Below are 27,673 nucleotides of genomic sequence, written 5' to 3'. Positions count from 1 at the left end.
CCTCAAGAAACAAGAAAAAAGTCAAATAAATAACCTAACTCTACACCTAAAGCAACTAGAAAAGGAAGAAATGAAGAACCCCAGGGTTAGTAGAAGGAAAGAAATCTTAAAAATTAGAGCAGAAATAAATGCAAAAGAAACAAAAGAGACCATAGCAAAAATCAACAAAACCAAAAGCTGGTTCTTTGAAAGGATAAATAAAATTGACAAACCATTAGCCAGACTCATCAAGAAACAAAGGGAGAAAAATCAAATCAACAAAATTAGAAACGAAAATGGAGAGATCACAACAGACAACACAGAAATACAAAGGATCATAAGAGACTACTATCAACAATTATATGCCAATAAAATGGACAACGTGGAAGAAATGGACAAATTCTTAGAAAAGTACAACTTTCCAAAACTGGACCAGGAAGAAATAGAAAATCTTAACAGACCCATCACAAGCATGGAAATTGAAACTGTAATCAAAAATCTTCCAGCAAACAAAAGCCCCGGTCCAGACGGCTTCACAGCTGAATTCTACCAAAACTTTAGAGAAGACCTAACACCTATCCTGCTCAAAGTCTTCCAGAAAATTGCAGAGGAAGGTAAACTTCCAAACTCATTCTATGAGGCCACCATCACCCTAATACCAAAACCTGACAAAGATCCCACAAAAAAAGAAAACTACAGGCCAATATCACTGATGAACATAGATGCAAAAATCCTTAACAAAATTCTAGCAATCAGAATCCAACAACACATTAAAAAGATCATACACCATGATCAAGTGGGCTTTATCCCAGGGATGCAAGGATTCTTCAATATCCGCAAATCAATCAATGTAATACACCACATTAACAAATTGAAAAATAAAAACCATATGATTATCTCAATAGATGCAGAGAAAGCCTTTGACAAAATTCAACATCCATTTATGATAAAAACTCTCCAGAAAGCAGGACTAGAAGGAACATACCTCAACATAATAAAAGCTATATATGACAAACCCACTGCAAACATTATCCTCAATGGTGAAAAATTGAAAGCATTTCCTCTAAAGTCAGGAACAAGACAAGGGTGCCCACTTTCACCATTACTATTCAACATAGTTTTGGAAGTTTTGGCCACAGCAATCAGAGCAGAAAAAGAAATAAAAGGAATCCAAATTGGAAAAGAAGAAGTAAAACTCTCACTATTTGCAGATGACATGATCCTCTACATAGAAAACCCTAAAGAGTCCACCAGAAAATTACTAGAACTAATCAATGATTGTAGTAAAGTTGCAGGATATAAAATCAACACACAGAAATCCCTTGCATTCCTATACACTAATAATGAGAAAACAGAAAGAGAAATTAAGGAAACAATTCCATTCACCATTGCAACGGAAAGAATAAAATACTTAGGAATATATCTACCTAAAGAAACTAAAGACCTATATATAGAAAACTATAAAACACTGGTGAAAGAAATCAAAGAGGACACTAATAGATGGAGAAATATACCATGTTCATGGATTGGAAGAATCAATATAGTGAAAATGAGTATACTACCCAAAGCAATTTATAGATTCAACGCAATCCCTATCAAGCTACCAACAGTATTCTTCACAGAGCTAGAACAAATAATTTCACAATTTGTATGGAAATACAAAAAACCTCGAATAGCCAAAGCGATCTTGAGAAAGAAGAATGGAACTGGAGGAATCAACTTACCTGACTTCAGGCTCTACTACAAAGCCACAGTTATCAAGACAGTATGGTACTGGCACAAAGACAGAAATATTGATCAATGGAATAAAATAGAAAGCCCAGAGATAAATCCACGCACATATGGACACCTTATCTTCGACAAAGGAGGCAAGAATATACAATGGATTAAAGACAATCTCTTTAACAAGTGGTGCTGGGAAATCTGGTCAACCACTTGTAAAAGAATGAAACTGGACCACTTTCTAACACCATACACAAAAATAAACTCAAAATGGATTAAAGATCTAAACGTAAGACCAGAAACTATAAAACTCCTAGAGGAGAACATAGGCAAAACACTCTCCGACATACATCACAGCAGGATCCTCTATGACCCACCTCCCAGAATATTGGAAATAAAAGCAAAAATAAACAAATGGGACCTAATTAACCTTAAAAGCTTCTGCACATCAAAGGAAACTATTAGCAAGGTGAAAAGACAGCCTTCAGAATGGGAGAAAATAATAGCAAATGAAGCAACCGACAAACAACTAATCTCAAAAATATACAAGCAACTCCTACAGCTCAACTCCAGAAAAATAAACGACCCAATCAAAAAATGGGCCAAAGAACTAAATAGACATTTCTCCAAAAAAGACATACAGATGGCTAACAAACACATGAAAAGATGCTCAACATCACTCATTATCAGAGAAATGCAAATCAAAACCACTATGAGGTACCATTTCACACCAGTCAGAATGGCTGCGATCCAAAAGTCTACAAATAATAAATGCTGGAGAGGGTGTGGAGAAAAGGGAACCTTCTTACACTGTTGGTGGGAATGCAAACTAGTACAGCCACTATGGAGAACAGTGTGGAGATTCCTTAAAAAACTGGAAATAGAACTGCCTTATGATCCAGCAACCCCACTGCTGGGCATACACACTGAGGAAACCAGAAGGGAAAGAGACACGTGTACCCCAATGTTCATCGCAGCACTGTTTATAATAGCCAAGACGTGGAAGCAACCTAGATGTCCATCAGCAGATGAATGGATAAGAAAGCTGTGGTACATATACACAATGGAGTATTACTCAGCCATTAAAAAGAATACATTTGAATCAGTTCTAATGAGGTGGATGAAACTGGAGCCTATTATACAGAGTGAAGTAAGCCAGAAGGAAAAACATAAATACAGTATACTAACACATATATATGGAATTTAGAAAGATGGTAACAATAACCCGGTGTACGAGACAGCAAAAGAGACACTGATGTATAGAACAGTCTTATGGACTCTGTGGGAGAGGGAGAGGGTGGGAAGATGTGGGAGAATGGCAATGAAACATGTAAAATATCATGTAGGAAACGAGTTGCCAGTCCAGGTTCGATGCATGATGCTGGATGCTTGGGGCTGGTGCACTGGGACGGCCCAGAGGGATGGTATGGGGAGGGAGGAGGGAGGAGGGTTCGGGATGGGGAACACATGTATACCTGTGGCGGATTCATTTTGATATTTGGCAAAACTAATACAATTATGTAAAGTTTAAAAATAAAATAAAATTGGAAGAATAAAAAAAAAAAAAATGAATTGGAAAAAAAAAAAAATGACAATCTGTTGGCAAACTAGGCAAGCGATGATTTGTCTTCACAACTAGACTGCCACCCCCTCAAGGCAGAGTTGGTTTCTCACATGTGGATCTCTTTGGTTCAAACCCACAGGCCTGCGGTAGGTAATCAAGAAGGACTGGCCGGCAGCTTCTCCTGGCTCTAAGCTGCCTTTTCCTGCGCTTCTCTGCTGGAGAAGCTGATCCAAGGCTTCCAAACCCGGGCTTCCAGTCACACCATGAGTTGCAGAGTTAGTCACATGCTGGGGAGTGTTGTCCTGAGGGTGGAGTACTTTCACTCATGGCTAATACTTCTTAACTTTCTTCCTTGAAAAATGAAGAAACTAATTGACCAGCACAAAAATGACCACCTAATTATTTGCTAAATGAGTTCATGAATGATGACTGTCACTAATGTAAGAAACTCATCCAGCATACTGAGAATGAGTTAAGGAATGATACAAAATGTATAGCAATACCAAAAGGCCCAGGTTTACTGATTAGACTGCCCAATAGATAGAAAGAAACCTTTCAAATAAGCCAGTCTCCAAGATACATAATAGTATTCCACACACTCATTCCAAAACACACCATGAAGCCTTCTGCTAATTATTCCCAACTCCCCCACAGGTAACAAGAACATGAATGCCTGTCAATAGTAGATCTCTTCTACAAAGTTGTCCTTGCAAATACTAATGGGGGGTGGGAGGTGGAGGGGGGACACAAACCAATTTATTAAAAGTTCATGAGGAAAACCAATGAGAAAATCATAAGAATTAAGTAGAACATATGGCAAAGAATCTGAACAATTAATATAAAAAGTAATTTTAAATGGATATTAAATAATAAAAAATGCTTCAATTGCACTTGCATTAAAAATACTTGTTAAACAAAACAAAAAAAAACAACCCTGTAATTGTAGGCAATTTGATCTTTTGAAATGATTCAATATTCAATGCTGGAGCAGTTCAATGAGTCAGACACAGTCTGCAAGTGAACTTGGAAATAGGTTCAATTCTGAAACACTATTTGGCAAAATGTCTCAGGAACCTTGGTTCACATTCTTTGACACAGTAATTTTCAACTTCTAGGAAATATTTCAGAATGTCAAATAATACCTTTGCACAAAGATTTTCATGCCAGCACTTTGTTTAATCAAGAAAATTTAGAGTTCATAAATATGCAACAATAAAGGAAGTATTAAGAAAATTCCTTCTAAATTATATTTATGGGGCATTTTTATAAGGATATTTTTATGATATTTTCATGATAAAAGATTAAAAGTATGATTTCATATTGCATACATATAAAAAGTTTGAATTATGTAACATCTGCAAGACAAAACACCAAAAAGTGTAAGGTATAGTAGCATTTCTTGGAGTCTTTGAGTCTTTGGGGTGATTGATTTTCTTCTTTAAGCCTTCGTATGTGGTTTCCAGCTTCCCTGGTGTCCGTAAAGAATCTGCCTCCGATGCAGGAAACCTGAGTTTGATCCCTGGGTCAGGAAGATCCCCTGGAAAAGGAAATGGCAACCACTCCAGTATTCTTACCTGGGAAACTCCACAGACAGAAGAGCCTGGTGGGTTGCAGTCCATAGGGTTTCAAAGAGTCAGACGTGACTTAGAGACTAACCCATCACAAATTTAAATTTCAGAGAAAAAAACATTCCTTTAAATAATGACATTTCACATTTTAAAATCTCAAAGGAATGACTTTTTCTTCAGGGGACTCTGAACAGCTTTACAATGCTGACAGTTTCGAGCTACTGAACTACAAATTGTGAAAGAAGCCACAAGCTGGGCCTCCTCCTTCCCCTCCTCCCACCCATCTCTGTTCAATCTGTTCCTCCCAGGCCACTGCTGGTCAGTTCAGCCTCACACAGCTTGCTCCTTGGCTCTGAAGTGCTTGCTCTGAGTCGCTCATTGGTCACCCATTTGTTTCTTGGTAAATATCAGGTTCCTTTAAAGTCACTCAGTGAACATGTGCCAAGCACCTCCTCCAAGAGGACTGAGTGCTAGATACTCACCCATCAGAAGGCAGCACCAGCAAAGTCCCTGCACTCAGCCTCCTCCTATTTCCCAGACACCTCTCCATCTCAATTGCCTCTTCCCCATCCCTCCCCCAGCAGCCCGCAACCATCTTGTCACTGGGGTGATTCTTAACAAGTCCTCCACCTCCTGTCTCCTATGTTGTATTCCATCTTCACTCTCTGATGGAGTTGTCTTTCTGAAATGAAAATCTGACTAATACACAATTAACCCTGCAAAGACATCACTTTGCCAACAAAGGTCTGTATAGTCAAAGCTATGGTTTTGTACGTAGTTATGTACGGATGTGAGAGTTGGACCAGAAAGAAGGATGAGCACCAAAGAGTTGATGCTTTCAAACTGTGGTGCTAGAGGTGACTCTTGAGAGTCCTTTGGACCACAAGGAGATCAAACCAGTCAATCCTAAAGGAAATCAACCTTGAATATTCATTGGAAGAACTGATGCTGAAGCTGAAGCGCCAATACTTGGGCCACCTGATGTGAAGAACTGACTCAGTGGAAAAGACCCTGATGCTGGGAAAGCTTGAAGGCAGGAGGAGAAGGGGACAACAGAGGATGAGATGGTTGGATGGCATTACTGACTCAATGGACATGAGCTTGAGCCAACTCTTGGAGAAGGACAGGGAAGCCTGGCATGCTGCAGTCCATGGGGTTGCAAAGAGTTGGACACAACTTAGTGACTGAACAAAAAACAAACCCTGCTTAAAACCCCTCAATACCCCTCACCCCACTCTCTGGTCCCACCACCTCTACCCTTAAGATAAATTCTAAACTCTTAAATGTGGCTGCATGACTGGCCCCTCCCAACCTCTCCAGCTTCACTGATGACACCTCATTTATTCAAGAGATATTGCTCCATCAATTCAGGTGGAGCACTGTCTGTGTCAGGCACTGCATTGGGTGCCGAAAAGAGAAAGGCATGGAAGTCAGCTTTCACTGAAGCTGTTTTCTGTCCTTGCTACTCAGAATGTGATAGTTGGGCCAGCGGCACTGCAACACGTGGAGCAGAATCTCAGGCCCTTTGGTAGACCTATCTGAATAGAAATGTACAGATTTCGATCTGTAGGTTATTTCATATACACACCAAAGTCTGAGGAGCGCTGTTCTGTGTCTCTTCAAACTTCAGTGCTCCCTCACTGCTGTTGTTGTCTACACATTCCTTTCATCAGCCTGAGATACTCCCTGCCCTTCTCTCTGCCTAATTCAGCACTACCCTTTGGGTTCTGCATGAATTTCCCACCTGTTAGGAAGACTTCCCTTCCTGATCTCCTATGTTGGGAGTGAAGAGACAACCCCCAGGTGTGCCACTATCAAAACACTTACGGCTCTAAACTATGGACGCTGCCCCTGACTACTGCAAACACTGTCAGAGCCGAGGCTGGGTCTGTCTTTTCATAACCGCATTCCTAGGAACAAGCCCAGGGTCTAACAGACTACAGGCAGACCTCACTTTATTGCGCTTCACAGACACTGCATTTTTTTTGAACAAGTTGAAGTTTTGTGACAACCTACATTAAGCAAGTCTATAGTTGCCATTTTTTCAACAGCATTTGCTCACTTCATGTCTCTGTGTCATATTTTGGTAATTTTTTGGCAGTATTTCAAACCCTCTACCAGCGAAAAGATTACAACTCACTGAAGGCTCAGATGATGGTTAGCAATTTTTAGCAATAAATTAATTAGTTAATTTTAATGAAGGCATATGAACTTTTTTAGACATAATGCTACTGTACACTTAATAAACAGTTATGTTTACAGTTCTAGTGTAAACGTAACTTTTACATGCACTGGGAAATCAGAATTTGTGGAATGGAACCTACAATATCTCTGAGGTATATTTTAGTTGGTTATTAAGAAGCTGTTGGAAAAAAAGCACAGAATTTGGTGCAACTGTAAAATTCCCAAGCTTAAAAAATAATTTAAAGTTTCCAAATTCCTCAAGAGAGGGTAGGATTTGGAGGAGTTGCAGCAAAGAACAGAATGCGAGGAAGAAGCCAATACTATCTGTGTCCATTTCTGCCCCATGTTAAATGCAGAGTTCCAAAGAATAGCAAACAGAGATAAGAAAGCACTCCTCAGTGATCAATGCAAAGAAACAGAGAAAAGCAATAGAATGGGAAAGACTAGAAATCTCTTCAAGAAAAGTAGAGATACCAAGGGAACATTTCATGCAAAGATGGGCACAATAAAGGACAGAAATTGTATGGACCTAACAGAAGCAGAAGATATTAAGAAGAGGTGGCAAGAATATCCAGAAGAACTATACAAAAAGATCTTCATGACAGAGATAACCATGACGATGTGATCACTCACCTAGAGCAGACATCCTGCAATGTGAAGTCAAGTGGGCCTTATGAAGCATCACTATGAACAAAGCTAGTGGAGGTGATGGAATTCCAGTTGAGCTATTTCAAATCCTGAAAGATGATGCTGTGAAAGTGCTGCACTCAATATGCCAGCAAATTTGGAAAACTCAGCAGTGGCCACAGGACTGGAAAAGGTCAGTTTTCATTCCAATCCCAAAGAAAGGCAATGCCAAAGAATGTTCAAACTACTGCACAATTGCACTCATCTCACACGCTAGCAAAGTAATGCTCAAAATCTCCAAGCCAGGCTTCAACAGTACATGAACCATGAACTTCCATATGTTCAAGCTGGATTTAGAAAAGACAGAGGAACCAGAGATCAAATTGCCAACATCTGCTGGATCATAGAAAAATTAATAGAGTTCCAGAAAAAACATCTACTTTGCTTTATTAACTATGCCAAAGCCTTTGACTGTGTGGATCACAACAAACTGTGGAAAATTCAGAAAGAGATGGGAATACCAGACCATCTGACCTGCCTCCTGAGAAATCTGTATGCAGGTCAGGAAGCAACAGTTAGAACTGGACATGGAACAACAGACTGGTTCCAAATTGAGAAAGGAGTACATCAAAGCTGTATATTGTCACCCTTATTTAACTTATATACAGAATACATTATGCAAAATGCCGGGCTGGATGAAGCACAAGCTGGAATCAAGATTGCCAGGAGAAATATCAATAACCTCAGATATGCAGATGACACCACCCTTATGGCAGAAAGTGAAGAAGAACTAAAAAGCCTCTTGATGAAAGTGAAAGAGGAGAGTGAAAAGGTTGGTTTGAAACTCAACATTCAGAAAACTAAGATCATGGCATCTGGTCCCATCACTTCATGGAAAATAGATGTGGAAACAGTGACAGATGTTATTTTGGGGGGCTCCAAAATCATTGCCGATGGTGTCTGCAGCCATGAAATTAAAAGACACTTTCTCCTTGGAAGAAAAGCTATGACCAACAGCATATTTAAAAGCAGAGACATTACTTTACCAACAAAGGTCCATCTAGTTCAAGCTATGGTTTTTTCAGTAGTCATGTATGGATGTGAGAGTTGGACTATAAAGAAAGCTGAGCACTGAAGAATTGATGCTTTTGAACTGTGGTGTTGGAGAAGACTCTTCAGAGTCCCGTGGACAGCAAGGAGATCCAACCAGTCAGTCCTAAAGGAAATCACTCCTGAATGTTCATTGGATGGACTGATGCTAAAGCTGAAACTCCAATACTTTGGCTACCTGATGCAAAGAACTGACTCCTTGGAAAAGACCCTGATTCTGGGAAAGATTGAATGTGGGAAGAGAAGGGGAAGACAGAAGATAAGATGGTTGGATGGCATCACTGACGTGATGGACATGAGTTTGAGTGGGCTCTGGGAGTTGGTGATGGACAGGGAAGACTGGCATGTTGCAGTCCAAAGAGTCACAAAGAGTCAGACATGACTGAGCGACTGAACTAAACTGAGCCTTGAATGAAACCCCTGCAAATGCACTGGACATCCTTGTGTAAATTAGAAAGAGAAGTTCACCCCTCAACACAGGTGCAGTTTTAGGTCAGGGTGCGCTGAGGACTCAGCAAACTGGTTTCCAGTTGTCCCCTTTGCAGTGTTGCATCATCATATGTGGTGGTCCTGCCCTGTGCCCCAACTAAATCTAACCCAGTCTGGAGTGAATGGCCGTAGGGAAGCACTGGAAACCAGGTCCTGGCTGTGCATGACCTTGGGTGAGGAATTTACCTTCTTATACAATGGAGATGACATCTGCCATGCCTACCTCACTGGGCTTAGAGAATCAACATTTTTAAATAGAGTGGAGTCATACCTTCCACTGAGTATATTTTCTAAAATCAAAGAGTAAGGTAAAAGTTTCATAGGACCTCAATCACCCTTGAGAATGCCTGCATAGCATCCATGAAGTAGAGTCCATGTCCAGGCTGACATGCCACTCCAGGGTCTGGCATGTCTCTCTCAGTAAGCCCAGCACAACCTCCAGGGAGGGGAGAGATGCTAATAATTTGGTAAAAACTGCACTGACCTGCTTCCATGCATAGCCCAGGTCTACCTAAGGTACAGAAACAGAAATATCAGAATCACCTTTAGTGCAATGAGATACAATAGGATTGGGGTATGTGTCCACTGAAGACAACAGCACGTGGAATCACTAACTTGGTTTTAATTTTGTATCCCTCTCTTTCTCTTTAGTGCCCAACATGTATAGTGGACTTTGAGCAAGTTAAATGCATGGTCTAATGAAGCGAGAAAACTCTGAAGCAAAATATAAACGCATCGTCTTTGTGCTCTATGCTATGTATATCTATGCGTGGTCGTTCACTCATATCCAACTCTTTGTGACCCCATGGAAGTAGCCTGCCAGGTTTCTCTGTCCATGGGATTCTCCAGGCAAGAATACTGGAGTGGGTTGCCATTTCCTACTCCAAGGGGTCTTCCCAACCCAGAGATCAAACCTACGTCTGTTGTATCTCCTGCACTGGCAGGTGGGTTCTTTACCCCCAGCACCACATGGGATCCCGATTTAGTATTCTGTGACGTGAGGAAATCTATGCTGTTCAGGACAGAAAGCTGCCAGCGTGGGAAACCTTTAAGTCACTCCCGTATTTCGGGGCACACAGGCAGAGTCCCCTCTCCCTTGAGAAGGCACTGCTGGCGTGCTCCTGGGAAGAGCTGTGGCTTTGAGTTGTGTGCCCGTAGAGGAAGGGCTGGCATAGAGCCGGTCACCATCTTTCACTTCATTCCTCTCAGCCCTGTTTGGCAAAATGTCTCAAGACAGGAACTAGGGGAGGTAGCAGGGGAGGAACTCGATCTACTGGCTGAGGGGGTGAAATGAGCAAGGTAGCAGCTCTAGAGAGAAATCACGGGGCCAGCCCTCGCAGAGTCGCTGATGCTCAAAGATAATCTCTCGGCTCAGCATCTGCACCAGCCACCCAGAAAAAGGTCCTCTCACTTGTCTGCTCCAGCACTCCAGACTGAAAAAAAAAGCCCCAGGTCCTTCTGGATAAAAGCCACGTGTGCCCTTTGCTTTCCAGAGTGAAACACATCATCCTGAATGCCACCAAAATAAACACGTTTCCTCCCGCACCACCTAGGCCACTCCAGACATTTTCTAGTGAACCAACGACCTACCTAGTTCAATCCTATATATAAAGAATAGGATTCTTTACAAACCAAATAGTGTTTTTAAAAACAGAAATCACCCTTCAACACGTCTGCACCCTGTTACTGCCATGTTTCCATATGGCCCGCTTTCCATACTTCTAATATAATTAATCTCCACTCAATAGGAAACCTCCAAGAGAAAAGTAAGTTTTATACTTGTGTATGGCTATTGACCTAGATTCTTCATTACTATACTTTTAGAAGTGATTATAGAGAAAACAAATATAAATTAACAATACAAACACTATGACTATTAATACTGTCTCTTACAGAAAACTGGGGTCCCCAGGGAAACAAAGTTTTATTCCGAAATTCTTAATTGGGCAATCAACTGATAAGACCTGCTGTGCTAAGCGCTGTACGGAGACAGATATGAAGGTGAACTGGACAGAGAACCTGACCTACCTCCCCTCTCCCAGCAAAATAGCCTTTAAGTCTACAAGTATCTTAAGCCAGCAACTCATCATAAGAAAATCAATAGGAAAAACACTAACTCCTGGCAGAAAAGACATCAAGAAGTCTTAACTGGTTAGTGAGAAGTACAAATGCTCCTGTACAGAACTGGAACTCATCAATCCATACCACTTAGTCCAGCGTACACAATGGCTTCAAGCCACAACATTTAGCTGATGAGAGAAAAGAAAACCCAAGACAGCAATAGAGAAAGAGTAGATATGCTCTTCCAAGCACATCAAGGTATGATTCAGAATGTTCTGAATACTCACTGTTCTTCTTGTACATCAGAATTTCAAAGGAATTCATCTCATAGTTCTCAAAGGTTTGCCGCACTTTTTCAATGGTATCTTTATCGGTCAGCTCCCCATACATAAAACTGCAAAGCAACCAAAAAGCCTGAGTTAGATGAGCAAGTGTTTGTTATTCTACAAGCATCTGCTGCCTACCTGCTATACACCCAGCGCTGTGCTCTGCACTGTGAAACACGCATACACACACACTGAAAACATGCGTGCCATCAGAGAAGATTCACTAACGGGAATGGGATAACACTCCGTCACCATCTCCCCCAGAAACTAACGTCTAATGGGACAGACACACTGGAGAACAGCAATCCAAACAGCAGATTAGGAAACAGTATGACCCTACACAGGAATTACAATACACACAGTAGACACGGAGCACTGAGTGTCAGACAGGCGTCCCAGAGGCAAGGAGAAATGAGATCTAACGAGCAGGTGGAAATTAGCTGAGAAAGGGAGTGAAAAGAACGTTCTAGGCAAAAAAAGGAGCATTGCAAAGGCACAGGGGTGAGAGGGAGGTTAATTCTGGAACCTGAATACGGTTCAGGTCAGTATACCTGGGATGTAGATACTGAAGGGAAAATTTGCAACTGATAATATACAGAAGTAAGCAGGAGTCAGACCATAGAAGAGACCATGGCATTACAGATCAGGTGAAGTAATTTAAACTTTATCCCAAAAACAAGGCAGAGAGAGCCACTGGAGGGTTTCAAGCAAAGGAGTTGCATAATCAAATCTGCATTTTAGAAATACAACTCTGGGAGACTTCCTGAGAAGGACAGCAGAATAAATTTGGATTACAGATTTTTTTCCTCTCCTAATTCCCAACAAAATAAACAAGTGAATAGGAAAAAAAAAATCACAAAAAGTCATCAATCGAACAAGAAAAAGGGTGCAATTTGATGCTCTAACCAAGATATAGGTAAGGAAAGAACAGAAGGTTCAGCAAGTCAGCCACTGTCTTTGCAGCTCCTTTTCCTGCCCACTCCCACTAAAAAAGAAAACAGAGAACTGAGTTGAAAAAAATCAAGATGATAAAATTCTACAAATTCTTTCTAATTTCCATAGTCCTCGCACTTGGAAAAAAATAAACCAAAAGGGTTAATAAGTTTAAAAAAGGTTAGTAAGGGCTACCTTGGTGGCTCAGATGGTGAAGAATCTCCCTGCAATGTAGGAGACCCAAGTTCGATCCCTGGGTCAGGAAAACCCCCTGGAAAAGGGAACGACAACCCACTCCAAGTATTCTTGCCTGGAGAATTCCATGGATAGAGGAGTCTGCAGGTTACAGTCCATGGGTCACAAAGAATTGGACATGACTGAGCAACAAAGACTTTCACTTTTCATTCTTCACATTTGGAGAAAAGTAAACTAACAGAGTTAATAAACAGCATGAAAAAAAATTAGGAAAAAACTCAGTAGTAGAAGCTCCTGTCTAGTAATACTCTCTGCGAGGCAGTAACTGCCAAGACCATCCACTTTCTTGGGCCTCACACCGAATACGGTCTGAAGACTAAGGTTTATTCCTCTAGGAATGGGTTTTGCCCCACCCCCAACAACTTGGTAGAGTGAACACGCACAGGACATTAACAGAATGCAAGAGAAGAAAAGCCATCCCTCGATGGGGCTGCAAAGGCCAGTCCTCCAACAAGGCTGCCAGTGGACCCTGTGAGCATGCCCCCTCTCCAGGCCTTCAGGTGACACCAAGGAAGAATGGCCACACTCAGCCCACAAGGCTTAGGTGATGTAGAAGCAGCGGCATGGGCTCCCCAACAATACACAACCCATCTCCTAAAATTGTGCACACCTGGCTGTGCAACCTAGCTTTTTCTTGATGACTTGAATCATAGAATCAAAGAATTTCAGAGCTAACAAGAACCTCAGAAATTAGGAAGCACAGTTCCTAAACCACTAAGTCGATCATCGGTAGTTCCCCGTGTGCCCGTCTCAGGTAATGTGCTGCTCTGGGGCTGTGTTCTTCAACTATAAATCAGGAAGAGACAACCACGCTTGGTGAATTACCTTTAAAAAGAAGGATAGATCAAAACTGAATCAGCTGTGCCTGGGAACAAGAGGATTTCCTTCTCTTCAGAAGTAAAAACTTATGCTCTATTACCATTTCACTTAGCCAGTTGCTCAAAGGCCTTTTTAGCTTCCTCCCACTTTCCCTTTCTGAATGGATTTGCTAGATAAGTGACCTCCATTTAAGTGATGTGATGGTATACAGGCTGGCAATTTCCTTCACAAGGTAAAATCAACCCCTGCTAAATGGAGTCTTCGGACAAATGAAGTGCCATCATTACATCCAGCTTTTCCTATTCTGTGCGCTTTTTCAAGCTGAAGTTCAGGGCTAGGTACAAGTTTCCTTTCTCTGGACATTAGATTTCAGATGCCTGCGATGCAGGAAATAAGCCAAAGGCCCCTGAGCTATTAGGGATGTAGCTAACACAGGACATGCTACCTTTCCTGCTAGAAAAGGAACACCTTCAGAGAAACAAGTTTCTTAGTTAGAAACTTACTAAGTTCTCTTATCTGCATAAAAATTATCCAGTACTCTTATCTGATTTTCTTACAGTGTTTGATGATAGTAAGAAGCAAGACAGGTTAAGGAAAGACTGCTCAAGCCAGACTAGAAAGCAAAGCTCACTCTCCCAAAGCGTTCAGATTATGTTTGTACACATACAGATGAACACATAGATGCAGACACACAGATTCCTCAGAGGATAAGGACACACCAAGAACATAAGAGAATTCTACTGTAATACTTGAGCCAGAATTTCTAAAACTTTGAGGGAAGCTTAAACTTGCCATTTCCCAGTCCCCAAAACCTAAGATTTAAGAAAATGATAATATTTTCAAAACATTTAATACTTTTCAACAAATGAGTTACTTGGCTGATTTAATACAAAGAATATGCGACTTCTGAGAATCAAAGACTATGCCTGGGTTGACTGGGTTTTTCCACCCTTCGGAGATGAGTTCATTTTGGGATCTAGCAGGTTTAGGAAGAGCTTCCTGGGTGGCTCAGCAGTAAAGAATCCACCTGCCAATGCAGGAGATGTGGGTTCGATCCCTGTGTCAGGAAGATCCCCTGAAGAAGGGCACGGCAACCCGCTCTAGTATTCTTGTCTGGAGAATCCCATGGACAGAGGAGCCTAGTGGGCTATGGTCCATGGGGTGGCAATGAGTCAGAGATGACCGAAGCAACTAAGCACAGCACACAGGTTTAGGAAGATGACTCCACTGCGTGCCAACACCACTGAAGACAGATGACTTGAGGAAGGCAGAGTGAGAAGAGCAAGACCTTGCTGAGACAGCACAGGGCCTGGGCCATAGGCTCCACTTAGCACCTAGAAGATGCCCCAAAAGAGCTTTTCTAGTGACACAGCCCAAGGGCACTACTTGGCTAGTAACCCTGTCAAATACCCAAGCTGCATAGCACCCTTCACTTGTGTCTTTGAATCAGTGATCAAAGACAGATGTGACAACAGCAAGGCAATAAAACATGGTCTCTTCACTTTTTCTGATGAAAAGCCCTATGAGCGTGGCCCATGTCTCCAAAATGGTATTTACCCTTCAAAAATGGCTAGACAGGCACTTCTCTGGTGGTCCAGTGGTTAAAGCTCCACACTTAAAATGCAGGGGGTACAGGGTCAATCCCTGGTCAGGGAACTAGGATCCCGTATGCCACTCGATGTGGCCAAAGAATAAAAAAAAATTTTTAATGACCATATATTTTAAAAATTAATTTAATGACCTAAATTTTTATTTCATCTTCATTTAACTTTGTTTAATCTTCTAATTTTCACATAATTTCCATCTAAAACCTCAAACTTTTGAGTTTACGTTTTACTGATAAAATGATTTTCCTGAGTTTTTATAGGTTTTCCCTCATCCCACTGACTGTAAATTCATTAGTTGTAGAGACCACGTTATAGGCCTTCTTTCGTTTTCCTAGTACAGGGTGTGAACTAGAGATGACAGTGTGATTAGCATTCCTGAATGCGCTTAGTCGCTCAGTCGTGTTTGACTCTTTGCAACCCTTTAGATTGTAGCCCTCCAGGTTCCTCTGTCCATTGGATTTTTTAGGGAAGAATACTGGAGTGGGTTGCCATTTCCTCCTCCAGAGGATCTTCCTGACCCAGGGATCAAACCTGCATCTCCTGTGTCTCCTGCATTGGCAGGCAGATTCTTTACCACTTGTGCCACCTGGGAAGTCCATTCCTGAATGAAACTGCTTGAAAGGAAATTCCCAAGTTGAGTACGCCATTTTCTTTTTCCAAAAAGATACCACGAAAGAGTGTTCAACAGAACAAGCCCAAACATAAATACCTGCATGTACTGCTTTTTTGCATCACTTCCGCCCTGTGATAGCCAGACAGCTTGCAAAATCCATCATTGCTGTACACGATAGGCCAGTCCACTATCTGGGCATTCCCCAACACAAAGTTAGTATCTGTTGAAAAGAAAAAGAGAAGAAGAAGAGGGCACATGAGGCAAGACATTATTGAGATTCAATGAGGACATAAATAATAACCAATCCAGGTATTTTTTGTTTCCCCCCAAAATAGTCTCTTGAATAGGAACTGGCCCTCTGAGGATCACAGAAAAACAGAGCTCTAAGACCGAATATTTGGAAAGCATATGCTGAGGTTCAGTTTAGTTCAGTTCAGTTGCTCAGTCATGTCCGACTCTTTATGACCCCATGAACTGCAGCATGCCAGGCCTCCCTGTCCATCACCAACTCCCAGAGTTTACTCAGACTCACGTCCATCGAGTCGGTGATGCCATCCAACTATCTCATCCTCTGCCATCCCCTCTCCTCCCGCCTTCAATCTTTCCCAGCATCAGGGTCTTTTCCATTGAGTCACTTCTTTGCATCAGGTGGCCAAAGTATTGGAGTTTCAGCTTCAGCATCAGCCCTTCCAATGACTATTCAGGACTGATTTCCTTTACGATGGACTGGTTGGATCTCCTTGCAGTCCAAGAGACTCTCAGGAGTCTTCTCCAACACCACAGTTCAAAAGCATCAATTCTTCGGTGCTCAGCTTTCTTTCCAGTCCAACACTCACATCCATACATGACTACTGGAAAAACCATAGCTTTGACTAGACAGACCTTTGTTGGCAAAGTAATGTACTCCAAAGGAAGCATGCTTAACCAATCAACCAACATTTCCTGCAGAAATCCACTGATTTCCATAAGACATATTCAAGTCCTAATTTTTCATCTCAGTGAGAGTATGCTAATGTGGAGCTAGCGAGAAACTGAAAGTAATTTCTTCTGAGTTCCATCCAGCATTTTAGCTTGTCAGTCTTTGGGGCAGAAGCAACAAATTGGCCTTACTCACCCTGATTAGCAATTGCCAGTCCATGGAGGAGAAGGCCTCCTTAAAGAGGCAAAGGGGACAACAGCGGAATGCCTCCTGCAACACACATAGCAGAGACCCTTCTTCTTGGTGAGGAAGTGACTAGATCCCTAATACTGGGGCTCTGTGGAACCTGATCAAGATGCCAGGCAATGACAAACCTTACTGATTCAAAATCCTGGAGCCACAGAAGGCACAGTTCAGACCTTTCATGGAGCACTAGACCACCATTCACTCAAGATGCAGGGATTAAGTAAGCCAGATATGTTTGGTTGTCGGGCATGTTCTCAACACTTTCTATATTTTTAAAGATCAAAAGTTTTCAATACCTTTTGTGCTCAGGAAATTAAGTATTCCTTTTCTCTTTTCAAGACCTTAAGCAAATAACATCCAGAACTTAAATATAATCATTATTTTGGCTTGACGCTTTCCTTTCCACAGAATAATCACCCCTTCCCCACCTCCCCCTACCCAAAAGGAAGCAAAGAACACCCATACAGACCCTTCCTTTGTTGGACACCAGAGGGGCTGTTTATACATGTACTCTATGTGGAGTGGCGTAGTGGTGACATCAACGTCTTCATTTAATTGGGAGGTTGATTTGGCTCCAGTATATCACAGATTATTCGCAGTATAGGTAATCATCCTTTCCTGTCCATGTGAGCAGGAACAGAGGAAGGAGACACAGGAGGAATAGCTAAATACAGTAAGCTACTCTTTTTGTGTGACATTTGGTTTGTTTATTAACACTTGCAAACATTTGAGCGCTTTTAGATTCAAGTGGGCAGTTTAGCTGCCACCGGCTTTGAGAAGCCTCTCTGCAGTGCTCCAGCCACACAGACAGTGTACCTGGATACCTGTTCCTCTCTGGTGGTCCAAAAGGTAGTGGTGGCCCACTGTGCCCTCACTATCTGCTGCAGCCCCTCCTGGTGAAAGGTGATGTCTCTGCTGGGTGGTCTCCACCACCAGGAGAGCTGAAAGCTAAAGGGTCTGTAGCATGGCTTCCTTCCCTAAGAGAGACCTTACCTCAGCCAGATGGGCCCCACACACCTGAGCCTCTGCCAGTGGACACAAGCGTGAATGGCAGATGGTCAGCTGGTGAATGCTCATCCACCCCTTCCTGCTGTGAGAGCAGGGCTGCGTCCCTTACCCTGCCTACAGATGCTTTCAAGGGCCACCTGGGGTCCTAAACCTGACTCCTCAGTCTAGGACAGGTGCCATGGCTCCTTCATTTCTTACTTGAAATTTCCATTTGCTCCAAGTAATCAGAGATCACCTCTGTATTGGAAGTAAGACTTCTCAATGAGAACCTCTGGGTGTGGTGATGTGGGCACACTGCTAACCCCGTGGGCTATTGTACTTGCAGCCAACCGGAGTCTCAGAGGGTCCGAGATTCAGCATCAGATAAAACAATATTGGTCCGATGGTCAGAAGCAGCAGAATTAAAATGAAAGAGCTTATTTACTTAGTTATTAGCAATGGAAGCGATGCTTACTGTCAGCCTGAGCGAGCATTTCAACTCAGGGAGGGATTCATTTTATGAACATTCAAAGCTTCAAAGTTCTAACCCCTGACTGAATTTAGAGAGTGTCTATTACTTCTTATTTGTTCAGTTTCTTTCTCTTTGCTGAAGATACATGTCTATGTACACATCTGTTGTGATACTCACATTCATATGAGGTACACAGTAATCTAGTCAATCTACTCTTGAGAATGCTTTGATATGCTGAAAATGAACAGAAAATAGCACCTTCATAAAGTGTATCTACAAACCCGCTAGCCTTATAAATACACCTTTAATAAAAATCAATGGCTGGTCTTTTCTTCTATCCCTCCCAGACATACATAAATACTTCAGATTCCCACTAGGTACAACACACAATGCAAAACCCTGGGATATCCAGCTTGACAAGACATGGTACATGTCCTCCAGGAACTCACCAGGATAAAGAGGCATGCATACAACTAACTAAAGAAACAGGGAATAAAATGATTAACCTGTTCAAGGGAGGTAAAGGATTATGTCTCAGAGTAGTCATGAATGAACTTGCTTTAGTCTGGAAGGATGAGTAAAATTTGGTTAAACATTTTCAATGCCTAAGATATAACTACCACAGATGATACAAAAAACAATAGATATAGAAATGAAAATATGATGCCTGCCTTCAGTGAACTCAAGAAGATGTGGGAGGAAGGGAACATTCCAGGCAGAGGACCCAGCAGGAGCAAAGGTCTGGAGGCAGGGGACACAAAGCAGACTAATGTAGACAGACAGGGCAGCCAGGAAGACGGACAGGGGAGGAGCCTGGAGACCAGACTGGGACAGTCTTGAGTGTCAAGTGCTTCTGACTTTATTCTGGAGACAGGCCATCCCTTTATGTTGGTCTTCTCTCCCTGAAAAAAAACCCTCACATTTCTTGAACTGAGCCACTAAGCCTTAAAATAAGTACAAAATTCACTGAATTACCTGAGTGTTTGTGAAGTCGAGTGGGTTTAACTCTCTTGTTAATGCCTAAAACTGTAATAATCTCAGAAGACTTAGGTAGGAGGGTAAAACTGAGTGAACTTTTCATGGGTAAAGTCCCAGTAAGACTATGTGCTGAGAGGGAGGAATAAATAATAGTTTAACTACATATGTTTACATTTCTTTCCTATCTTAGGCCACCCTAAAAGCAAATTAATTAAAAGGTAAACACACATACCAAAAAAATAAAGTGAAAGGAGAAGGAAAATAACTAGGAAACAGAGAAGAATTTTTTAAAAAAACACATAATTAGTAGACTCAGAAAGACTCAAGAGATAATATATCCATAAAACAAAAATAAGATGTGGGGGGTGAGTGAGGAAGATTCAATAGAGAACAAATGAACAAGTAAATAAGAGTTACCGTAAATTAGAACTGAGTAACAATTTAAAATTCAACAGAGACATAGGAAACATAAGAAAAAAAATAAGACAAACAGATCAATCAAGAAGAACAGCACGCATCCTAATAAGAACAGCAGAAAGAACAGCACAGAATAGGATAGAAGACATTTTTAAAAAATTAAACTACCAAATGTGAGGATAGAATAACAAGATTTCCAGATGCGATCTTCAGATAAGAGCTGGGAAATTTATGTCCCATATATCCTTTCTGAGGAAGTTAACTTGATGTGTATCAGCAAAAAGAGGGTGTAAAGCAAGAAAGAAGACAACATGGGAATTAGGGGAAGTGAAGTCGCTCAGTCATGTCCGACTCTTTGCGACCCCATGGACTGCAGCCTGCCAGGCTACTCCATCCATGGGACTGCCAGGCAAGAATACTGGAGTGGAGTGCCATTTCCTTCTCCAGGGGATCTTCCTGAATCAGGGATCGAACCCTGGTCTCCTGCACTGCAGGCAGACTATTTACCATCTGAGCTACCAGGGAAGAATGAACTAGGGGGAAAGTGGCTCCAAATATAGAAAGCAGGGAAGGAAGCTGCTATGAAGTATTCAATACAGAATGGTTATGAGAAAAGAAGTTCCAAAAGAGACTTATCTAGAGATAAAGGGAGTCAGGATCTAATGATATTCTTGATAATTTGGAATAACATAAAAATTTTAGTAAAGGTATATAATTCGGGGGGCAGGAAAGGAAATTAGAAACAAAGAAAATAAAAGCTGTGCAAGAAGGGAAGCCAAATCATACTATATCACATCACACTCATCATGCAAACATCTTATTAAATTCCAGTTTTTAAAACCAACATAGTCAAAGTATGCATGGAATATTTGACTGTAAGTATCTCAATAATCTCATCAATTCTAACCTCATCAGTTCTGTAAAAATACAAACGATAAGCTGAGAAAGAGGAGAACAATCATCAGATGGTGTCTAGAGCTGATTTAATTTTTTAAAATGTATAAGTATTTCACTGAAAGCTGCAAAGATAACGAATAAGGGAGTAATATAATTATATTAGGAGGAGGGATAGGAAATAGATAACGTGAGCTAAAAGCTCAAATAAATTAACAGAACTCAACAGATAATATCTAAAATTGGTAAACCTGAAAATAGTTACAACGCGTGTTATTTTAGAGACACGGGAGAAACTACAAGTAGCAGCAGCTATAATTAGAAAATGTGGCCTCCAGTGAGCAGGATGGGTGAAAAGACAGGCATAGGACAGCTGTTTTCTTCATAAGCTCTTCAGCTTGGTATTTTTACTCATGAACGTATACCACTTTGATAAAAATAAGTATATTCTTAATTTTTAATGAATTTAATCAGAAGAGGTTAACTTATTGATTAAAATTTTCAATTACTAAAAAAATGAGAATGGAATATAGTTCAAGCTCCAGATATCATTGTAATTTCTCATAAAAGTAGTCTGGTCATCTTTTAAAGGTATTCATTATTCTCAAGCACTCCAAGTGTTCCTGGGGTGCATATTACAGCCTTCTCTGGGAAAAATCATGTACACTAGCATCTCCTTTGACTTTAGAAAGGAAACATCTGTCCACTGACAGATGAATGGATAAAGAAGATGTGGTATACACATACACACACACATGCGCACAGTGGAATATTAGCCATAAAAAGGAATGGAACAAGCCATGTGCAGCAACACAGATGAACATAGAGATTATCATACTAAGTGAAGTCAAGTCAGAGAAAGACAAATATCAGATGATATTACTTATATGGAGAATCTCAAATATGATACAAATTAACTTATTTTTAAAGCAGAAAAAGACTCATAGAAAACAAACTTACAGGAACCAAAGGGGAAACGTAGGAGGAAGGGATAAATTAGGAATTTGGCATTAGCACATATAAACTACTATGTACAAGACAGATAAATAACAAGGTCCTACTGTATAGCACAAGGAACTATATTCAATATCTTGCAATAAACTATAATGGAAAAGAACATGAAAAATTATAAATATAACTGAATATCTTTGAGTACACCAGAAACTAACACAATATTGTAAATTAACTATTCAATTAAATAAACAAGCAAATGAATAAGTAAAACAATATGCCTTGGGAGAAAGAGAACTCCCTCTTATCCACAGACTTGGAATGAATGAAAGAATTTTAGTTCCAGTCACAAAACCATTTGCTTCTAACACCAGAGAATCCAAGCATTTAGAAATTCTTTCCTCTTCCCCACTGCATCCATAGCACACATGTGTACCCTGCTATGGTTGGCTAAAAAAGAGCATATTCAATTTATAAGATACAAGTGTGTACCTACATGCTAAGTCACTTCAGTCGTGTCTGATTCTTTGTGACCCTACAGAATGTAGCCCACCAGGCTCCTCTGTCCATGGGATTCCTCAGGCAAGAATACTGGAGTGGGTTGGCATTTCCCCCTCCAGGGGATCTTCCCAACCCAGGGATCGAACCTGCCTCTCTTACATCTCCTGCACTGGCAGGTGGGTTCTTTACCACTAATACCACCTGGGAAACCCATAAGATACAAATAAATAACCTATAAATTACCTTCCAGAGTACAATCTCTGAATTTGTAAATTGGGGGATTACCCACACAAATAACAGCTTCCTAGGTGGTGCCGATGGTAAAGAACCCACCTGCCAATGCAGGAGATGTAAGAGACATGGTTTGTTTGTTTGTTTGTTTTTCTTCAATTTAAAAAGAGATTTTTATTGAAGTGAATACGTTACATAGGTACAAGGTTACTGATATTTAAAATTAAAATTAATAACATGTTAGTTCTCTTATTGTTTTTTTTCCATACAAGTCTTTTTTTTAAATTTTACTTAACTTTACAATATTGTATTGGTTTTGCCATATATCAAAATGAATCTGCCACAGGTATACATGTGTTCCCCATCCTGAACCCTCCTCCCTCCTCCCTCCCCATACCATCCCTCTGGGTCGTCCCAGTGCACCAGCCCCAAGCATCCAGTATCGTGCATCGAACCTGGACTGGCGACTCGTTTCATATATGATATTATACATATTTCAATGCCATTCTCCTAAATCATCCCACCCTCTCTCTCTCCCACAGAGTCCAAAAGACTGTTCTATACATCAGTGTCTCTTTTGCTGTCTCATATACCTGGGTTGGGAAGATCCCCTGGAGGAGGAAATGGCAACCCACTCCAGTACTCTTGCCTGGGAAATCCCATGGACAGAGGAGTCTGGCGGGCTACAGTTCATGGGGTCGCAAAGTGTCAGACATGACTTAGTAGCTAACAACAACAACATTACTTTATTGAATGAAGTGTCATGGACTTTATCATTTTACTCAAGAAAAACTAAGTCTCTAAGGACCCACTCAGTTATAGCAGGGTAGAGTTGGAGTTTGAACCTGCTCTGCTGCTGCTGCTGCTAAGTCGCCTCAGTCATGTTCGACTCTGTGCGACCCCATAGACGGCAGCCCACCAGGCTCCCAGATCCCTGGGATTCTCCAGGCAAGAACACTGGAGGGGGTTGCCATTTCCTTCTCCAATGCATGAAAGTGAAAAGTGAAAGTGAAGTCACTCAGTCGTGTCCGACTCTTAGTGACCCCATGGACTGGCAGCCCACCAGGCTCCTCCGTCCATGGGATTTTCCAGGCAAGAGTACTGGAGTGGGGTGCCATTGCCTTCTCCGTGAACCTGCTCTATCTGACTTCAAGATCCATGTTTTTAATCATTATATTACATAGTCTCCTCCTTATTCCACTAAGTACTAAGATCAGACAATTTCTATGAAAAATCTTTGTAACACATTAGATTTATGTACCTTTCTGCTAAAATACTAAGTATAATGAGACATTTAATTGATGAGTTAACTATCATTACTGCCATCATATATTATGATTCTTCCTTGTGATACACAATGATGCCCACAGGAAATATTGACGTGGGTAGAACTAATTGCTCTTCTACTAAATGCTTCAGTTCTCCTGTCTATCTATTCAATGTTTTTCTCTTTCCTCACTTGCAAACTATCACTTCTTACTTTTTAATACTTAGTGTGCCATCCTATTTCTAGAACAGTCTTCTTTCCACACAATGATAGGAGAGGGGAGACGTTGTGCCTGGATCCCTTTTGAGACTCAGTGATGGGAGAGAATTCTACACTGGTGACTCAAAGGTGCTGATCCTGCCAGCACCTAGAAGGTTCCAACTGCTCCACTTCTGCTGTAGTTGCCTAAGCAGATGGTTGTCACCATGATGTCAGTGATGACCATGGAGATAAAGACCACACCTCATACTGTCCAAGCCTAAGATCAACCTGAGGGCTCAGCAAACTATCAGGGGTGAGCTACAGAGCCAGTGAGAGCCTCAATTAGATCAAGTTTTATACACACACACACACACAGAGCATGCAGGGTTGGGGCAGAGCACCAAGTTCTATTCCATCAAAGACAGAACATAAGTCCTATGGGTAGAATGAGCGTCTAAACACTAATCAACTGAGTTACCTCCAAAAATGAAGTTGCTTGGTCGTGTCTAATTCTTTGCGACCCCATGGACTATAGTCTGCCAGGCTTCTCTGTCCTTGGGATTTCCCAGGCAAGAAAACTGGAGTGGGTTGCTATTTCCTTCTCCAGGGGATCTTCCTGACCCAAGGATAGAACACGGGTCTCCCGCATTGCAGGCAGACTCTTTACAATCTGAGGCACCAGGGAAGCTCAAGTTACCCCAAAAGACCACCTAAACTGGAAGAGTTTGAGATGCTAACTGGAAACTTCAGAGTCCTCCCAGAACTGATTTCCCCTTGCCAGTCAGTGTGGTGGGAGCCTGTGAGGGAACTAGAATCTGTTAAAATACAGAAGTGAACCTAGGTATGTCTGAGTAAATTTGCCATTGTGCCTCTAAAAGTATATCTGTCATAAGAATAGACAGGCTCAGAAACTTAGAATCTCCTGAAAAAACAAACATGCATAAATTCTGGTGCAAGGACTCCATGATAGCACTTTGCTAAGCCAAGGTTCCTTAATCCCTCTAGGAGGCTGGCTGTATTCCCACTGGTTAAGATGCCAAATAAGTGGGCTCTAAGGAAGTGATACAGGTCTTCTAGCCAAATGCAGAGATGTGCAATCCACATCCAACCATAAATGACTCTGGGATTACTTACCATTTTCCAAGCTCAATAAATGAAAATTTATTTTGAAGCCAAGCAAAACTTAATTGGGAAAGTAAGCCACTGCATGGAGAAAATATTAAAAATATATAATCTCCTGAGACTGCATCAGAATTGACCAGACCTGAGAAATTCCCTTGGCGGTCCACCAGTTAGGATGCTAGGCTCTCACTGTCGAGGGTCCAGGTTCAGGCCCTGGTGGGGGAACTAAGATCCCACAAGCTGCATGACATGGACAATCTCTTTCTCTCTCTTTCTCTCTCTCTCTCTCTCTCTCTTTCTCTCTCTCTCTCTCTCACACACACACACACACACAGAACTGACCAGATCTGGATCTAAGAGATTTGGAGATTTTAAACTGAGAAATGTTAGGATATCTGACATTCTATATCTATGAAGACAGCATCATCACCATCAAGACCACATGTATTAATACTCACCCATGAGGTGCGCAGGGCACAAGTATTAACCAATTTTTATAGATCTTATGAAAGAGCTTAGGGGCTTCCCTGGTGGCTCAGCAGAAAAAAATTTGCCTGCCAATGCAGGATATGCAGGTTTGATGCCTGGGTCAGGAAGATCCCCTGGAGAAGGAAATGGCAATCCACTCCAGTATTTGTGCCCGGGAAATCCCATGGACAGAGGAGCCTGGCAGGCTACAGCCCTTGGGGTTGCAAAAGAGTCAGACACAACTTAGAGACTAAACAATTAATATCAACAAAGAGAACTTAGCAAATCAAAGGAACTCTTCCTGTGTCACACGTCTAATAGAGTAGGTGCTGTCTCATATCTAATACTCTAGTAGTCAAGGCTACCCAGAGAAACAGGAGCAATAGGAGATAGCAATAGGAGAGAGAGAGAGACAGAAAGACAGAGATTTATTATAAGGAACTGGCCCATGTGATTATGGATGCTGACAAGTTCCAAGGTCTATAGTTGGCAAGCTAGAGACCCATGAGAGCCAATGGTATAGTTCCATTTCAAGTCTAAAGGCCTGAGAAATAAGAGAATTGATGGTGTAAGTTCCAATCTGAAGGCTGCCAGGAGCAAGACCACAGAAGAGCCAATGTTTCTATTCAAACCCAAAGGCAAGGGGAAAAAAAACAATCTCCCAGCTCAAAATCAGTAAGGCATTCCCTCTTATTCAGGGGTGGGTCAGTCTTTTGCTCTATTCAAACCTTTAACTGATTGGATAAGGCCCACCCACATTAGGGAGAACAACCTGCTTTACTCGGTCTACTAACTTAAATGCTAAACTCACCTAAAAACACCTTCAAAGAAACATCCACAATAATGTTTAACCATATATTTGGGCATCCCATCACCCAGGTGACACATAAAATTTACAATCACATGCACCAAAGCCAACGTTCTTCACTGTATACCATTCTGCAACAATCTTTAACAGAATCAGCAGAACCAGAGCTTACAAATTCTGAGACTCCCTCAGAGTCCTTGGAGGTACTCTGGGACTCTAGGTCTGGCATAATACAGTGACTCTATAAAGCTCTATTTTAATAAAAGGCTTTTATAAAGGCAACACTTCTCCTTTTACACCTAGGCTTTCACTGAGGTGTCCACTCACCCCCAGAAAGAAATGTTGTAATGAATACTTTTGCCTCCTTTCCCCATCTCCCTCACTTATATCTCTTATATCTCACTTATATCTCCCTATGTAGAGTCATCAAGCTATCAGTAGGCATCTCAAGAGCAAGAGGCATCCACTGTGTGTCTTGGCCCCTCAAACTAGCCTGAGCCCAGTATGTAGGGAGAAGACAGAGCTTGAGTTAGAGCTACTTGTCTCCTCATAAGACACACATCCCACCTGTGATGGGTCCTGCCAGCCCCCTGCTCTATCAGCTCCAGATTTGTGACCTAGGAGAAGGTCAGTAACACACAGCCTAGAAGCCAAAGCCTAGGCTTGAGGAAGGAGACAGATGGCACAGCCATGTTCTCCAATCTAGTTTAACAATAAAAAAGCTGATATTGTATTTTGACCTTCATCTGGCTCCTTCAGCCAGTCTCCAATGAGGATAAAATGGTCTCTGGTGGCTCAGACAGTAAAGAATCTGCCTGCAATGCGGAAGACCTGGGTTCAATCCCTGGGTAAGGAAGATCCCCTGGAGGAGGCATGGCAACCCACTCCAGTATTCTTGCCTGGAGAATCCCATGGGCAGAGGAGCTGATGGGCTACAGTCCATGGGGTTGCAAACAGTCAGATACAACTGAGCAACTAAGCCACATACAACATACGAAAGGGATCAAACCCCTAATATCCCAAAGGGCACTGAGAGGTCATTCGCTTTCCTGCCTCCTGGCACTACTGAATCACACTGCTAAGAGTATTTACAAACTCCCTACAAAGCAAGAGACAACACAATCCCTTCCAGAACACCAACAGTGCCTTGCCAGACCTTTTCACTTTCTCTCTTCTTAAAAAAAAAAAATGATTTTTAGAAAGACCAGTCCTTTACCTGTGTCAGACTCTCAATTCTATGGTAGCTGGTACAGTCAAAGCATCACTATAAACAGCTGAGATTCTACTGGTGGCCCCTGATAAACCATGGCTCCTTGCACTCATGCTTTTTGTGTATGTGGAGGTATGTTTGTGT

General features: G+C 41.6%; 1 protein-coding gene across 2 annotated transcripts in view; it reads right to left on the bottom strand.

The window, feature by feature from the left end:
- KCNH1 (potassium voltage-gated channel subfamily H member 1) overlaps window positions 1–27,673 on the bottom strand; it is a 448,093-nt gene that overhangs the window by 401,734 nt on the left and 18,686 nt on the right. For both annotated transcript variants that reach the window (XM_061383594.1, XM_061383597.1), the window contains exons 2-3: window positions 15,954–16,077; window positions 11,592–11,698 (exon numbers count right to left, since the gene is read on the bottom strand). In XM_061383594.1, the coding sequence (XP_061239578.1) occupies window positions 11,592–11,698; window positions 15,954–16,077 (231 nt within the window). The remainder of the gene's footprint in view (window positions 1–11,591; window positions 11,699–15,953; window positions 16,078–27,673) is intronic.

Source organism: Bos javanicus, chromosome 16 (genome assembly GCF_032452875.1).
Source record: "Bos javanicus breed banteng chromosome 16, ARS-OSU_banteng_1.0, whole genome shotgun sequence".
NCBI lineage: Eukaryota > Metazoa > Chordata > Mammalia > Artiodactyla > Bovidae > Bos > Bos javanicus.
Note: the sequence above shows the minus strand (reverse complement) of the source record. Positions and strands in the feature narration are given on the sequence as shown.